The sequence below is a fragment of the Gymnoscopelus microlampas genome (genome assembly GCF_963454915.1).
Source record: "Gymnoscopelus microlampas genome assembly, chromosome: 16".
Lineage (NCBI taxonomy): Eukaryota > Metazoa > Chordata > Actinopteri > Myctophiformes > Myctophidae > Gymnoscopelus > Gymnoscopelus microlampas.
In genome coordinates, this window is record NC_139953.1 from 27,270,287 (window position 1) to 27,284,441 (window position 14,155).

A 14,155-nucleotide genomic window follows, 5' to 3' on the forward strand; every position below is an offset into this window, starting at 1 on the left:
AGTATAAAAAATAATAGCCTACTAATATCCTATGCAACTAATAGTTGCCTACGCATTTATAAATGAAAGCAATGACTCATTTATTTTTTGTTAATTACATTTTACAAGTCTAATTGATAAGCCAGTTAATAGCCAACTTAAGATTTGTAGAATAAAATCTTTAACATGCTGTATTGGCTTTTGATACATTGATTTTGAGGTATATCCTATATAACAAATAACACAACTCCTTCCCATGTAAAATGTGAGTCTTTCTAAGAGTCTTATAATCTTTGTAACATCTAAAGAAGTAGGCTATACGGGTGAACAACAACAGGCTGATATATTTCCACCCACTCTGGTTAAATAAGGAAAACCCCATTCCTGGAGAGCATAGCCTGGCTACCTGTGCCTACCTCATACCTATATAGTGAGTAAGTATGGTGTCACATACAATAATGCACACAAGCTCATTCATAGACTGACGTGTGGGTGCCTCAATTCGCAAACTCACGCTTACCTAGTTGGAAGTACACAAACGGACCTATACATGATATATACACAGTAAAATCCTCAGTGATAAAGGTAGGGTGGTATTTTTTGGTTAAAACAAAAAAGTTTTTGTTAAAAGGATAAAGCACTATATTCTGATTATCGTTGCTATAGAGTGTTTGTTCAGTAACAGGGGTCTCCCTGCATGTTTCTCCAGTTCTTTAATAAACAGAAAATACATTTTCAGTTATAGGTGACAAAATCTTAGTCAGTCAGGAGAGATTTATCAGTTCATTTTGATAGTGTTCCAGTTCCAATTTTGTCTGGTCATTTCTTTGTGTCATCACTTCCAAATTCACTCGTTTAATCTGTATCCTAACTGAGTTCTCCATCCTGATTGGATAAAATTGGTATCCCGAGTCCTGAAAATAAATTTTCTGTTCAATAAAGAGCTGGAGAGACTGGGAGACTAGTGTTACTGAACTAACACGCTAGCAATGAATATAGAGCTATTGAACACTTATTTTAACCAAAGAAAATCACTTCCCCTAGAGTGTACACATGGACCCTTGCTGGAGTGTAACTTTGAGACTCTCAGACTTAAATTCAATTAAATTAACACGTGGGGATTTTACAGTGTAGGCCTACTGCACACACACACACACACACACACTTCGTGTCAGAGCATCGAGAGGAAGTGCGGGTCTATATATCACCCATGTGTCTGCTCTCTACGCAATCTGGGGCATCAGGTGCCGGGGTATCCTGTTCCTGTGGGGGTAAAGAGTCCCACACAGAACTCTGAGAGAGCTGGACCTGACACTTCATTCTGATGGGTGGGGAGGGACTGGTTACCCGTGTGTAATAGATGTGTAATACAACTTCAGATCCATGTTCCCCGGTGGAGCCACATCAGAGGAAAGCCTATAGTATATCCTATGTTATATATCCCATGTAGATGGCAAGTAGATATATGCCCGGACAAATGCTACGCTTGCAAAAAAGAGTGGGAGATATTGTTGGTGGATATACTGTATAGCTAGAGGTGAGCAGGAAGAGAGACGTTATTTGGTTCAGGGGTCTTCAATGTTTTTCAGGCCAAGGACCCCTAGCTGAGAGAGAGATGAAGCAGAGACCCCCACTACATATTGGATTCATGTTAAATGGGTTTCAGACATTGAACGACGTAAACCCTCAATACTTGACAGTGACGGCTCCAGAGAATTGTGACTGGGGGTCACTTATTAAATAAATAAAAAAGTATGATTTTATAGTATGGTTTACATAGAAGTCAGTCAATTGTCTTTCACATATTTATACATATTTTATATATTTATTCCATAAATAGTTTTCATAACAATTGGGTTCGTGGGGAGGGGGTGCTTGGGGGGGGGCTAAGCCTAGCCCACCCCCCTGGAGCCGTCACTGATACTTGACCTTTGGCTCTGTACTTGGTCTGCTCTTTTTTCCCTGAACACCAAACCTCTTTGCCAAAAATAGCCGATCTACAAGCTCACAACGCGTCTGCAAAGCCTGGTGAGCTTGTAGATCAGCTATTTTCGGGTCATTTTCCCCCCAGAATATGGATTGGGTTCAAGTGGTTAATGTAAAAATGAAAAAAATAAGTCCCTATCACACAAAGATTCGGTGGCCCCCCTGTAGTTACTCTGAGGACCCCCTAGGGGTCCTGGACCCCCTGTTGACGACCCTTGATCTAGTTAGTATAACCATGCTACCGCATTGGCTACTTTATAGCTATACCACAAAAAGGATGAGTAGCCTAGTTGTTGCAACGATACCATAATTAACTGCATGGGAGAGAGAGGGAAAGTGTGTGTGTGTGTGTGTGTGTGTGTGTGTGTGTGTGTGTGTGTGTGTGTGTGTGTGTGTGTGTGTGTGTGTGTGTGTGTGTGTGTGTGTGTGTGTGTGTGTGTGTGTGTGTGTGTGTGTGGGGGGTGGGGGGGGGGGGGGGGGTATGTGTGGGGGTGCGCGCGCGCGAGCGGGTGCCCGCGTGTATAGTATCCTGTCAACAGGAACTCCTGAGTTTGATATGCAGTCGCTTCTGACCACAGAGGGAAACTGATTTGTGTGGCATGTGGTGCTGCTTTTCTCTCACTCTGAGACTCTCACCACATCTGAAATGACAACGACTAGTGTCATTTCCTTTCAGTGTTTCTAAACGCTCCTAAAACCACTTAAACCCTAGAGAACTGTTTCACAAACACTGGGTCGGGGCCCAAGCTTGGTCCGCGGTCCCATTTTTATGGGTCCTATAATTTTTCAATTTTCTTCAATTGATTTTAAAAAATGTTTAAAAAAATGGAAATCTTTCAGAAATAAAACAAGAACAAAGACATTCCATGGATTAAAAATAACATTTAAGAAGTTGTGAAAGTAGCTGATCTACAAGCTCACAACGCTTGGCATGGCAACATTGTAAGCTTGTAGATCTGCTATTTTCACTAGTTTGGGACCCAAGCTTTGGGTCCCGGGGAGACATAAAATGTCTCTTTTGGGTCTGGTGGACGGTGTGGACCTGAGTTCGCTCTGTATTTTTCGTGTGAACAAAATGTCTTTGCCAACAATAGTAGATCTGCCAATAATATAGTGCCAATAATAATAGATCTACAAGCCCCAGTGCATTCATGGGAGCTTGTAGATCTGCTATTTTTTGACTAATGACTGTTCTCCTTACAATAATATGGATGCTGGGGTTCAAGTGGTATAAGGGAAATATTGGAAGGGCATGATGGCAGAGAGAAGCAGTCCCTGAGGTTTAGACATCACCACACTCACCCAGGCAGTTTGCCATGATGCAGTTATACATGCACTGCAAAACTGGTTGGAGGAGTTTGAGACGGTCTTTCCTGACTAGAACTGGAGTTTCAGAGGCATTTATACGTCATACAAGTGCAAAAATAGCTATTCCCCTCCTTCCCTTAACATTTTAATGGTGTCATTGTGCTTTCTTATAATCAAACAAATAGGCCTATATAGTGCAAATGTCCTTAATAATTAGTTACATTTTTGATTGATTGATTCATTGATTAATTGATTGATTGATTGATTGATTGATTGATTGAATACTTTATTAACAGTTTGCAAATAAAGGTACAGTGGTACAGATTTATACAAAAGGATGCTATAAGGATAACCCAAAAAAGCCCAGGGCTTATTTCCATTGAGGTCCATTGACGTTTCCTCCATGTATGGAGGAATAGGCCTATCGATGATCAAACAATACGTGCAAGTCAATTGTTTCATTTAATTTGGTGAAAGAAAAAAAAAGTTGTAGATTATATTAAATGGTTGAATGTGTTGTTTTGTTGTGCGAGGGTTTTTAGTAGTTAATGGTGTTGAAATGTTGCCCTTTTCTTTCACGGGGCTCAAGTTGCAATCAAGGAGGAGCTGAGAGTCCTGCGGGGTTTCTCCTGGAACCTGCTCCTCAAATATAAAGCGCTCCCCCTTTCTCTGAACCACAACTCTCTTTAAACCAACAGCACAGGCTTACAGCTCCAACAACCACTGGAATCTTCCTTTAGTTTGCTGTGATTTTCGGTCTCTTGTTGAACTGTTGTGTGTTTTTTTGCGTGTTTATAGAAAGCAAAACTTTTTTTTGACTGAGTGAGGAGAGACTGAGTGAGAAGCGGCATCTGTAAGTTTTGGGACACAGCGCAGACAGATGGCTGCCCTGATCAGCGCCTACTCGTCATGGCCGGAGTCCTTCGAGTGTTCCGCGGGAGACGGCGACGCGCCCGACGGACACGGCGCCCACAGGACTCCCGTGGACAAGGCGTCGGAGCCGCGCATCAGACGGCCCATGAACGCCTTCATGGTCTGGGCGAAAGATGAGCGCAAGCGCCTGGCGGTCCAGAACCCAGACCTGCACAATGCGGAGCTCAGCAAGATGTTGGGTGAGATGAAAGTTATTTAAAGTTGGTCTGAAATGACTATGTGTTAGCCGAGATATTTATTATTATTGTTAATATTATTATTATTATTATTATTATTATTATTATTATTATTACACTTATTATTATTAGTATTAGCTATTGTTATAAGTCATTATTATTATTATTATTATTATTATTATTATTATTATTATTTTAAGTTGTATGATTATTATTATTATTGTTATTTGTGTTAATATTAGGATATTATTTTACTCAAATAAAGTTCCCTACAGGCCTCGGCTTCTGTCCAAAAGTTTTCAAAGTTGAATTCAAGTTATAGTGTTGCGAAATTGAAGGCGTACAACAACACTAAAATAACCAACCTTGAAATAATAATGTAGCTTTTTAACAATCAAACAAAACATACACTTTCGATTACATAATATAAACACAGAGCCTCACAGAAATTAGGCTAAGTGAAGAGTCTTCAGGCTAATGTGACAAATGATCACGACATTTTTAAATAGTCCAAAGTTCATGATATGTAAAAATTCGTTTAAACCGAACGTTTATAACAGCACTGTACCTATAGAAATAAAATGACTTTGATTAACCTAATGCTTAAATGTTAAACTCCAAAACTGGGACATCATTTTATTCCAAACTGGCGTATGTTCAACTACAAACAAGTAGATTCCAGTTGTCCTTTTGTTCCACTTTACAAAGAACACTATAGGCTTATAAAATCTAAATGAGCTGAAGCTGAAAAAGGTGAATATCGAGGTAGCAAAGAAAGCTTTAATATTAGTGACTTACTGACTTTTGTAATTCATCAGATCATTTATTAACGCCAATTTTGTTATTCTAAAAAACACAAAATCCTAATTACTGGGCCTACATTTTGATAACCTAAGTATTTTGATTACCAATTGGCTTTGTATACCTACGTTTTTATGATAAATGGCCTGCTTTCCTTTTCAAAATGTTAATCTAAAAATCTTATAGAATGAAGTAGCCTACTTTCATGGACATTTCTAGCTTTTTTTCCTCAACGTAATTGGACACTTTTAGACAGTTATGTTGTCTAACAAGGTGTTTTTAAGCCCATTCTACTAATTTCATATTAGGTTTTCACTAAAAGTAAGAGGTAGTGAGAAAGTATGAGGTAGGCTTAGCTAATTATTGATAACTTACTGTTTAGAGAACAAATAAGTTGATGAACTTGATTACATTTATTATTATCATTATCATTATCATTATCATTATCATTATTAAAGCCTATTATTATAGTTTGGTTATTTTGGTTTGGAAAGAAATACTACAAAAAGTTAAAATACACATTATAACTTGAACAAATCCTCGGTAGCTTGTTAGAGACTCATGAATATTCTCAAAAAAAACAATATTTTATGGATCCTTCTTCACACAGGCAAGTCATGGAAGGCCCTAACGCCCCCTCAGAAGAGGCCCTACGTGGAGGAAGCGGAGCGGCTCCGTGTGCAGCACATGCAGGACTATCCCAACTACAAGTACAGGCCTCGTCGGAAGAAGCAGCTGAAACGCATCTGCAAACGCGTGGACCCCGGCTTCCTCCTGAGTGGACTAGCTCCCGACCAGAACTCCCTTCCTGACCACCGAGTTCTCTGTCACCCGCTTGACAAGGACGAGGGCAGCCCCACCGGCATCCACGGCTATTCCACCCCCAGCCCCTCTCTGCCCAGCGTCCGGACCTTCCGAGACCCTGCCGGCTCCAACAGCAGCTTTGACACCTACCCGTACGGCCTACCAACTCCCCCTGAGATGTCCCCCTTAGACCACGCCATGGACCATGAGCATATACCTTCCTCTTACTACTCTAGCAGCTCCTCTGCGTCATGCTCATCCTCAGCTTCCTGTCCAGATGAGCGGTGTCAGAGTCAGACGCACATGGGCAGCCCGCCCCCCTATCACATTGACTACAGCCAAACCCAGCTGCACTGTGGGGGCACGCACCTCAGTCACATCTCCCACATGGCACAGGCCGGTGGCGGCGGTAGCGGACTGATGCCGGGCCCTCAGCTGTCGTACTACAGCGCCTCTCCTTTTACCCAGCTTCACCACGGGCTGCACCACGGCCACCTGGGGCAGCTGTCCCCGCCGCCAGAGACACAGCAGGCTCACCTGGAAACTCTGGACCAGCTGAGCCAGGTCGAGCTCCTGGGCGAGGTGGACCGCAACGAGTTCGACCAGTACCTGAACTCCACGGCGGCCGGGTTCCACCACCCCGAGCAGGGTGGGGGCATGACGGTGACGGGTCATATCCAGGTGACCTCAGCCGCCTCTGCCTCCGCCGCGTCCTGTCCCAGCAGCGCCACGGAAACCAGCCTCATCTCGGTGCTCGCCGATGCCACGGCTGCCTACTATAACAACTATGGCATCTCATAAGCCGTCGACCCAACACAACCCGAGCCGCCAAACCCCCCAACCCCCCCCCCCACCCCCCGCACCCCCAACGACACCCATGCCACCTGTGATTGACTGATCAGAGTTTGAGATGGGTCAAGATGATGTGTTGGGATGAAGTTGTTCCCCTTTGACTGCTGAACAGTTTCCTGTCCTAAGCTGCTGGTGGGGGAATTTGAATGACTGACCCCAGATTGACGTCACGTGTATAAATTGGAGCAACTACATCATCCTACCATCAAGACACGAAGCAATAGGAGCAATATGATTGTCTGGAGCCATGGGAAGAACAAAGAGGAATTTTGAGAGAGAGAGAGAGAGAGAGAGAGAGAGAGAGAGAGAGAGAGAGAGAGAGAGAGCGAGAGAGAGAGAGAGAGAGAGAGAGAGAGAGAGAGAAGGATGATGGAACTTTAATGGACACCTCAGGGATGCACACACAGAACACTCTAGTTTGTCACCTGCAATTGTCATGAAATTTCCGAACCTGAAGAACAATCGCAATCTGACTCTTTGTCGAACTGTAAATGTCTTTATTCATTGTTGCCATTGTGGCATGTACAGATGCTCTTTAGAAGCTAATTTAAGAACGTTGATGTTTCGCATAAATGCTAACTGTAATGCTATTATCAATTCCTTCCATTTGAATGTTTGTATTATTTGTTCATGCTCTCATTAGCTGGGAGTCTTACCTCAGTAGTTTGTAATTGAATGAGGATTAGTTGGACATTTCTTATGCAATTCTCCCCAACAAAAATGGTGTATAATAAAAAAAGGCATTTATATTTCTTTTCAAGTACTTAATAATATATGATCATAATCTTTACAATGGAAAATAATGATAACTATGTATGCCGATTTAGGTTTGTGAAAGCCAATTAATTTAAAAATAAAGTTCCACTTTTATATTGATGTAATTGCTACTTTGATAACACTCCAACACAGACACCGGAAGACCAGCAGACATAACAATAGCATAGACTGGTTTCTTTGTGCACGTGATGAATTTTACAAACTTCTCAAGATCTGTGCAGTAGCTCGTACATAAAACACACATTTGTTCTTGTGTAGTATTACCCTACCTTGACACTAATTAATATATTCGCCCTGTGATTCATTAATAAAGGAAAGGAAGGCTCCTGGTTAATAGTTTGCAGTATTTAGGGGGGGGGGTGGCGGGGATATTTTCATTTAATAATTTTATTGGTGTGTGCTACTTGTGAAAAAACGGTCTCTCGGTGTTCTTTCATTTAAGTGTGTCAGCAACTCGCAATTGTACTGACTATTTTCGGCTCCTCTGCAGCCCTTGTTCCAGCTATTGGCCCTCACTCACACCCACTCCCTGGCTGTCTTCTCTAGCCTCCATCATCCTTCTCCATCCGTCTCCTCTCGCTTTCATTTCACCCTGGTTCAGAGGATTAGTGTAAAACAGAAACAGCCCTCGCCACCCGCCTGCATCTCAACCATCCTTTGTTTTCCCAGAGTCTTATTCTTGGTGCCATTCTTAGGCGTTCGGGACCCTCCTCCCCCATCCCATCCCCTTTGCACCCCACCCCCATGTTCTATCTTGCTGATGCAGACCTTTCATAATCTGCTTGAAATAAATAAATAAATCCCGGGGCCTTGTTGACTGTTTTACACGTTCCTAATTTTTGTAGCCGTCCTCCCCCACTCAGTTTCTCTCTCTCTCTCTCTCTCTCTCTCTCTCTCTCTCTCTCTCTCTCTCTCTCTCTCTCCTCGCAAATTCTTCTCTCTTTCGATAAAAGGAATTCAGGGGGCTTTTGACAAATCCTGGAGTCTGGCTGGTCTTCCTGCGTTTTTTGGGAACCGTTGAGTCGCGCTTCTTGTAAAGAGGATGTGGTGGAGGAGCGGTGTTTCCTGGCTGATAAGGGGAAAGCCTCTCTGTGTCAGGATGTTTGGGCCTGGCTGGGCCCCGCATTAAAGTGCCAGAGTCGGGGAAGGGAACCTGCTGTTCAGCTGCATGGGGGGGAGGAAACGCTGCCTTGCTGATTAGCATCTTACTCACCCTGCCGCCATGTTTTCGGGAGAGGCTTTGTCGACCTGGCCTGATGCACCTTGACCACATACAAGCACACATTCACCCCATAATCTCTGTCTGTCTTTACCTCTTTCTCTCGCAAACACACACACACACACACACACACACACGCGCGCACGTGCACACGCGCGCTCGCTCGCTCGCTCGCTCGCTCGCTCGCTCACTCACTCACTCACTCACTCACTCACTCACTCACTCACTCACTCACTCACTCACTCACTCACTCACTCACTCACTCACTCACTCACTCACTCACTCACTCACACAGTGGACTTGAACACACTTTTACTACTCCATCAGAATTGAATTTAGAAAACAGTGTGTGTCTATGCCGTCCTCATTTCCAGCCACGAGTATGCTTCCGATGCCACCTTTGCAACAACACTTAAGTGTTGTGAATGTGAGTAAATTGACCAAAATGACAACATTTATCATGTGCCACATATTCTGCGGCCGGGCGACATTGTGTTCATTTCTTCGGGGTTAGATCATTACCCTTTGTGCCTGTAGGGGGTGAGAACTCTGTGGAGGGTCTGTTTGAGCACCATCATGTTTTGGATATAGGGGGGTAAGCCCCAGGCATGATGGGTGAGGAGGGGGGTCTTTGGTTCAGCATCAACCCCAGAGTCATCAGGGTCAGGTCAGGGTTGTGCGGCAGACTCCCTTGGTAAAGACTCCCTGCAATGTCTCGACAATCAACAACCGCCACCTCAGGGTAGGGCATTGTAGTACAGACAAGGACAAAGACTCAATCATCAACACTCTACTTAAGACTCAGAGAAGTGCACACAAGGATACAAGCCACTGGATCTGTATGAATGAAGAATGTGTTATTGAGGCATGTTTGGATTTGTTTTCATTTGTATGTGCTTTTTTTTTAAAGGTATTGTGTGTACAAACAAATGAGAGTGATTCTTATAGTATACCAGTTCCAAGCATAGCAAGACCATTCATACATTCCTGTGAATTCTGTAAATATGTTCAAATTTAGTTTCACAACTTATACTCAGCATTCGCTACTCATAGTGTTTTTTTATGATGCATACAGGTCACCTCATTTATTTATCCACCAGAACAGCCATGCAATGTGAGCTAATGGGCTAATACATCACTCAGTGTGAAGATCGGAAAAAAAGCACTGACATGACCAGTGATTCCTCCCCAAAGTCCATTCACTGTTTCTGGGAGTATTACCTAATGCATGCCCTTAGATCATGGAACAAAATACATTCTGTGGGCTGACCAGGGGACTCCTGCACAAGCACCGCTGCAATCTGTTGATCCAGTCTTTTAAGTTGTCGGGAAGTGAGGGCAAAACACTCAACTTGTCAGCCTCAATCCCTTCCTCCCTGAAAGTTGACTCGTCCTCACCATAACCTTTACTCAGAGCCCTCTGCCAAAAGCTGATGGCATAATTGTCTCCCGTTCCAGCATGAAATGCAATAAATCAATATTAGAGGAAGCTGAGGAATGGAGAATAACGTGTCAACAAATAGTGGCATGAAGTTTTTCTTTCATGCGTCGCACTCTCATTTGACACATGGCATGCGCATGAGAAAACGGCATGGTGTTCAAGCCCTCTCTTCCTTTGGGGGAGATTTCCTACACGATTTATGCTATTCCTCCCAACAGATTTTGTGAGATTGACTTTATTGGTGATTATAAGGCTATAGGCTGAACAAACAAATGGGAGCCCCCTCTTGTTATTTCTCTCTGATTGCTGTCTGGCGTAGTTCCAGTCTCAGGTCAGGCTTGTGGAATGAGGCTGTCAGGTAGTCTGTTATGTTTCCCTTTTCCGCCTCTGCCGTCATGTCACATCCCTGGGCAAACAAACAACTCTGCCGTCCGACTCAACGCCAACCGCTAAGCTGCACGAGTATCAGCGCATGTGGATGAGGGCCGGCACTTCCACAGCTGTGTAAAGTATTAGCTGCCTGTAGGGACGAGGTGAGCACTGATCACTTAAATACCATGTCCTCCGGAGACTCGGAGGAGGCCGGCTGTCTGCTCGGCCCGGTTTTGGGGCGGTTGGACAATACATTGCGTGAGCGTCCATTCATGTCACACTTTTGGGGTTGGTGATTTCTGAGGTAGATGACGTCTATTGCTTATTGACTATAGGTCAGGAGGAAGTGGGTGATTTGGACTACGTGACTATGGCAAAATTAAGTCCAGCATGTGTGTGGGTTTATCTTTTAAGTGGCATACTAAACATCAGAAGGTATTTTAAATAATATTTACTGATAATTACAGATTATCGCTGAATGAAAACAGCTACGCACATATTGCTTGTTTTAATATAATAGATTATGCTGCACTTTTACAAACCATGAGCAATGGTTAAGTATGGTTGAGTAGAGCAAATAAGTGTATACATTTTGTTGTTACATTTCCACTCTTATGACCTGCAATCGCAAAAAAGCTAATGCATTCCATTCATGCAAAAGCATTACATTCTGTGAACTTTAGACCAAGAAAACTAAGTCTTTGTGGCACAGTTACATCAATAAACAATAAATGCTGCAGGAGTGCATTTCCAGTTTGGAGTGCATTACAGCAGCATAATAACCTGTTTACAATTTGTACTTGGCTGCAAATCTGGCCAAAGGACGAAAAGAAAGGAAAAACATATCTCACAGCAAGGGATTATGGGTGCAGCTATTCTCCATCTCATTGTGGCTCAACAACAGGCACGGTGCGTGGTGGCAGGCAGGCGCGTATGTTGCCGGCCGAAGAATGGACCAGACTCGGCGAGGGACAGGTGCCATGTGGCAGAGGATGCGCGGGGACACAGATGGGGACCCCTGGAAAACTTGGGGGACCGTGTGAGCAGCCAAGGGCCCCCGACCTGTACCTGGTTGGTGAATGCTGCAGCTGAACAGGATCCGGCACCTGTTCTAAGCAGATACAGGCAACCAGCAGCAACACAGAGGGAGTCCAGCTCGTACTGCATGCCAACCCAGGGAAGGAAAGAGGGCTAGATTTCCATTTGCCCATAAGAGCAGCTTGATTATAAAATCAGCACTGGCTGAATAGAAATGCTTGTGCTCTACTGCTGTAGCTATGTGCAGAAAAAAGAACAATAACCGGGGTGCTCGATTACTTCCCAAAAGTACTTTATTAATCTATTGTATGATTCACTCCTTTATTCCTTGCAAGAACTGTGTCTGCGAGACTTAAATTAACTTAATTATACACTAATAAGATACCGATTAGATGTGGGTTGTGTTTCGCATGAAGATGCTCAATGCAATAGAAGAAAAGGAAATATTATGAATGTTAAAGAAAATAGTATATGATATACTCTTATGTAGCAATTTAACCACATTAACAGTAGCATCCCTGTTCTGGGGCGGCATTTGATGAAAATAGCAGATCTACAAGCTCTCAAAGCAGTGCGTTATGAGCTTGTAGATTGGTTATTCCCACGAAGAGATATGGTGTATAGGAAGAAAAAAAGGACCCCGGTCAACTATGCATATAGGGTTTAAGTGGTTAATACTTTTGAAACAATTGATGCCGCACATGTCCTATTTTTTACATCCTGACCTGCATTGGTCTCTGTTTGATCGCATGCGTTGCACTGGTGCATGCTGCAGAGCTCTGGTTTGTTTTGGACTGCTGCTGCACATTCTCCCTGGGGTGGTGTAACTCTCCACTTCAATGTGGAGGAGGATGTTCCTATTGTGCTTCCTAATTGCAATGTGGTTGTTCCATTTAAGAGATAGAACATCCTTATCTGTTCCCAGTGTGACCTCGTATTGGGGGGAATAAGTTGAACAAGTGCTCCCTGTTTTTTTTTTTGGTACATTGGCGTATGTTTTCAATAGGGGAATATTGATTTCAAATGGTCATGCGGTGCATGCAGTATTCACTATGAAGATCTGTATAGGATATGGGTGTTCACAGCAGAGATACAGTGCACTTTTAAACACAAGGGCTATAATTGTGGGCCAGAGTAAGTTTCAAATGCCAAATATTGGATGGCCAAGTTGGCCAAAAGCATAATTATAGCTTTTAGAAGTGGCAGAGTAAAATTTTGGGTTGAAGCAGACAGTATTTGGTTTTCAAGATAAGTGGCAGCAGAAGCTAATGAATAAGTGAGTGTAAATGGTGCATTTGTATAGCGCTTTTATGCAAAGCGCTTTACATTCACACACGTTCGTACACCGATGGCAGAGGAAACCATGCAAGGCACCAACCTGCTCATCGGGAGCAATTAGGGGTTCAGCGTCTTGCTCAAGGACACTTCGACACTAACTCTGGGGGAGCCCCCCAGCCCGAGACCGAACTGGGAACCTTGCGGTTTCCAGTTCACTCTACCCGGCCACTCTACCCCTGAGCCACTGCCGCCCCCCTGTGAGTGTAATTTTGAAAAAACACAACAGCACAAATACTTGACATAAAAATCTCTCAATACTGTATTTACCCTAATGTAAAGTGGAAGATTACTGAGCAACTCAAAGGTGATTGAACCCCTGTCTGGTTCGGGTGCAGTGAGTGATTGAGATAACCGATCACACCTGACTACCTAGTTAGGTCGGTCGCAGCACAATTTACGGTACACTAATTTGACATAATAAGCCGTTATTACAAATAATGTGTTTCTTATTAGCAATAATGTTTTTTTATTAGAAAGAAACAAACGTTGTTCCACTATTATCCCTTAATTATGTTCTAATTAGAAATGAAACGTAACAAAAGGCGTTATTAGAAATGGTGTTCTCTGCTATTAGACAGAAACAAACAAACACAGTTATACGCTAATTATGGAACATAATTCCTAGAGGCTAACAAAGCCTAATAAGACCTAACAAAGCCTAATAAGATGTTATTTCCACTTACTTGACCGTCACATTACAACCCTGCAACTACTAACTAGACGATGTGATGTAAGGCTACTATTAGTCTACTGTAAGGGTTTCGTTAGAACAAATGTGTTCTTTATTAGAACTTTATTTAAAGATTGAAACTTTGACATCAGGGACCTTGTCATACTCTGCCATGTGGCATCCCCCAGTTTTAGGGACTCTTTAATTCTCTTTATGCATGCTTCTCCATGGCTCTATGATTGAGAATCTGTTTTGAGAAACATAACATTCTGTACCACTGTTAAGTTCTGCCCCGTTGACGATTTTAAATCAAATCTAAAGACCCACCCTTTTCTCGTGGTTTTAGCTTAGTTTGAGGCTGCCCCACCTTTGATGTTTTCTCGAGTCCACTGAATGTATTTAATTTAATTTATTTGTAATACCTTACAGCGTTTTAATCAGTTGTTTGTTTTGTTTAGTTA

At 43.0% G+C, this 14,155-nt stretch overlaps 1 protein-coding gene across 1 annotated transcript; it reads left to right on the top strand.

The window, feature by feature from the left end:
• Positions 1-3,971: 3,971 nt before the first annotated feature.
• Positions 3,972-7,715, top strand: sox7 (SRY-box transcription factor 7). The gene is made up of 2 exons (XM_084082800.1): positions 3,972-4,385; positions 5,794-7,715. The coding sequence occupies exons 1-2, from the start codon at positions 4,154-4,156 to the stop codon at positions 6,786-6,788; spliced, it is 1,227 nt and encodes a 408-aa protein (XP_083938926.1). The 5' UTR covers positions 3,972-4,153; the 3' UTR covers positions 6,789-7,715.
• Positions 7,716-14,155: the final 6,440 nt, after the last annotated feature.

What these genes read in the sequence shown, in the direction of transcription:
- sox7 (XM_084082800.1), top strand. Translation starts at nt 4,154, where the DNA reads ATGGCTGCCCTGATCAGCGCCTACTCGTCATGGCCGGAGTCCTTCGAG. An exon ending in GGAGCTCAGCAAGATGTTGG is followed by an intron (nt 4,386 to 5,793) that starts GTGAGATGAAAG and finishes TTCTTCACACAG; the next exon opens with GCAAGTCATGGAAGGCCCTA.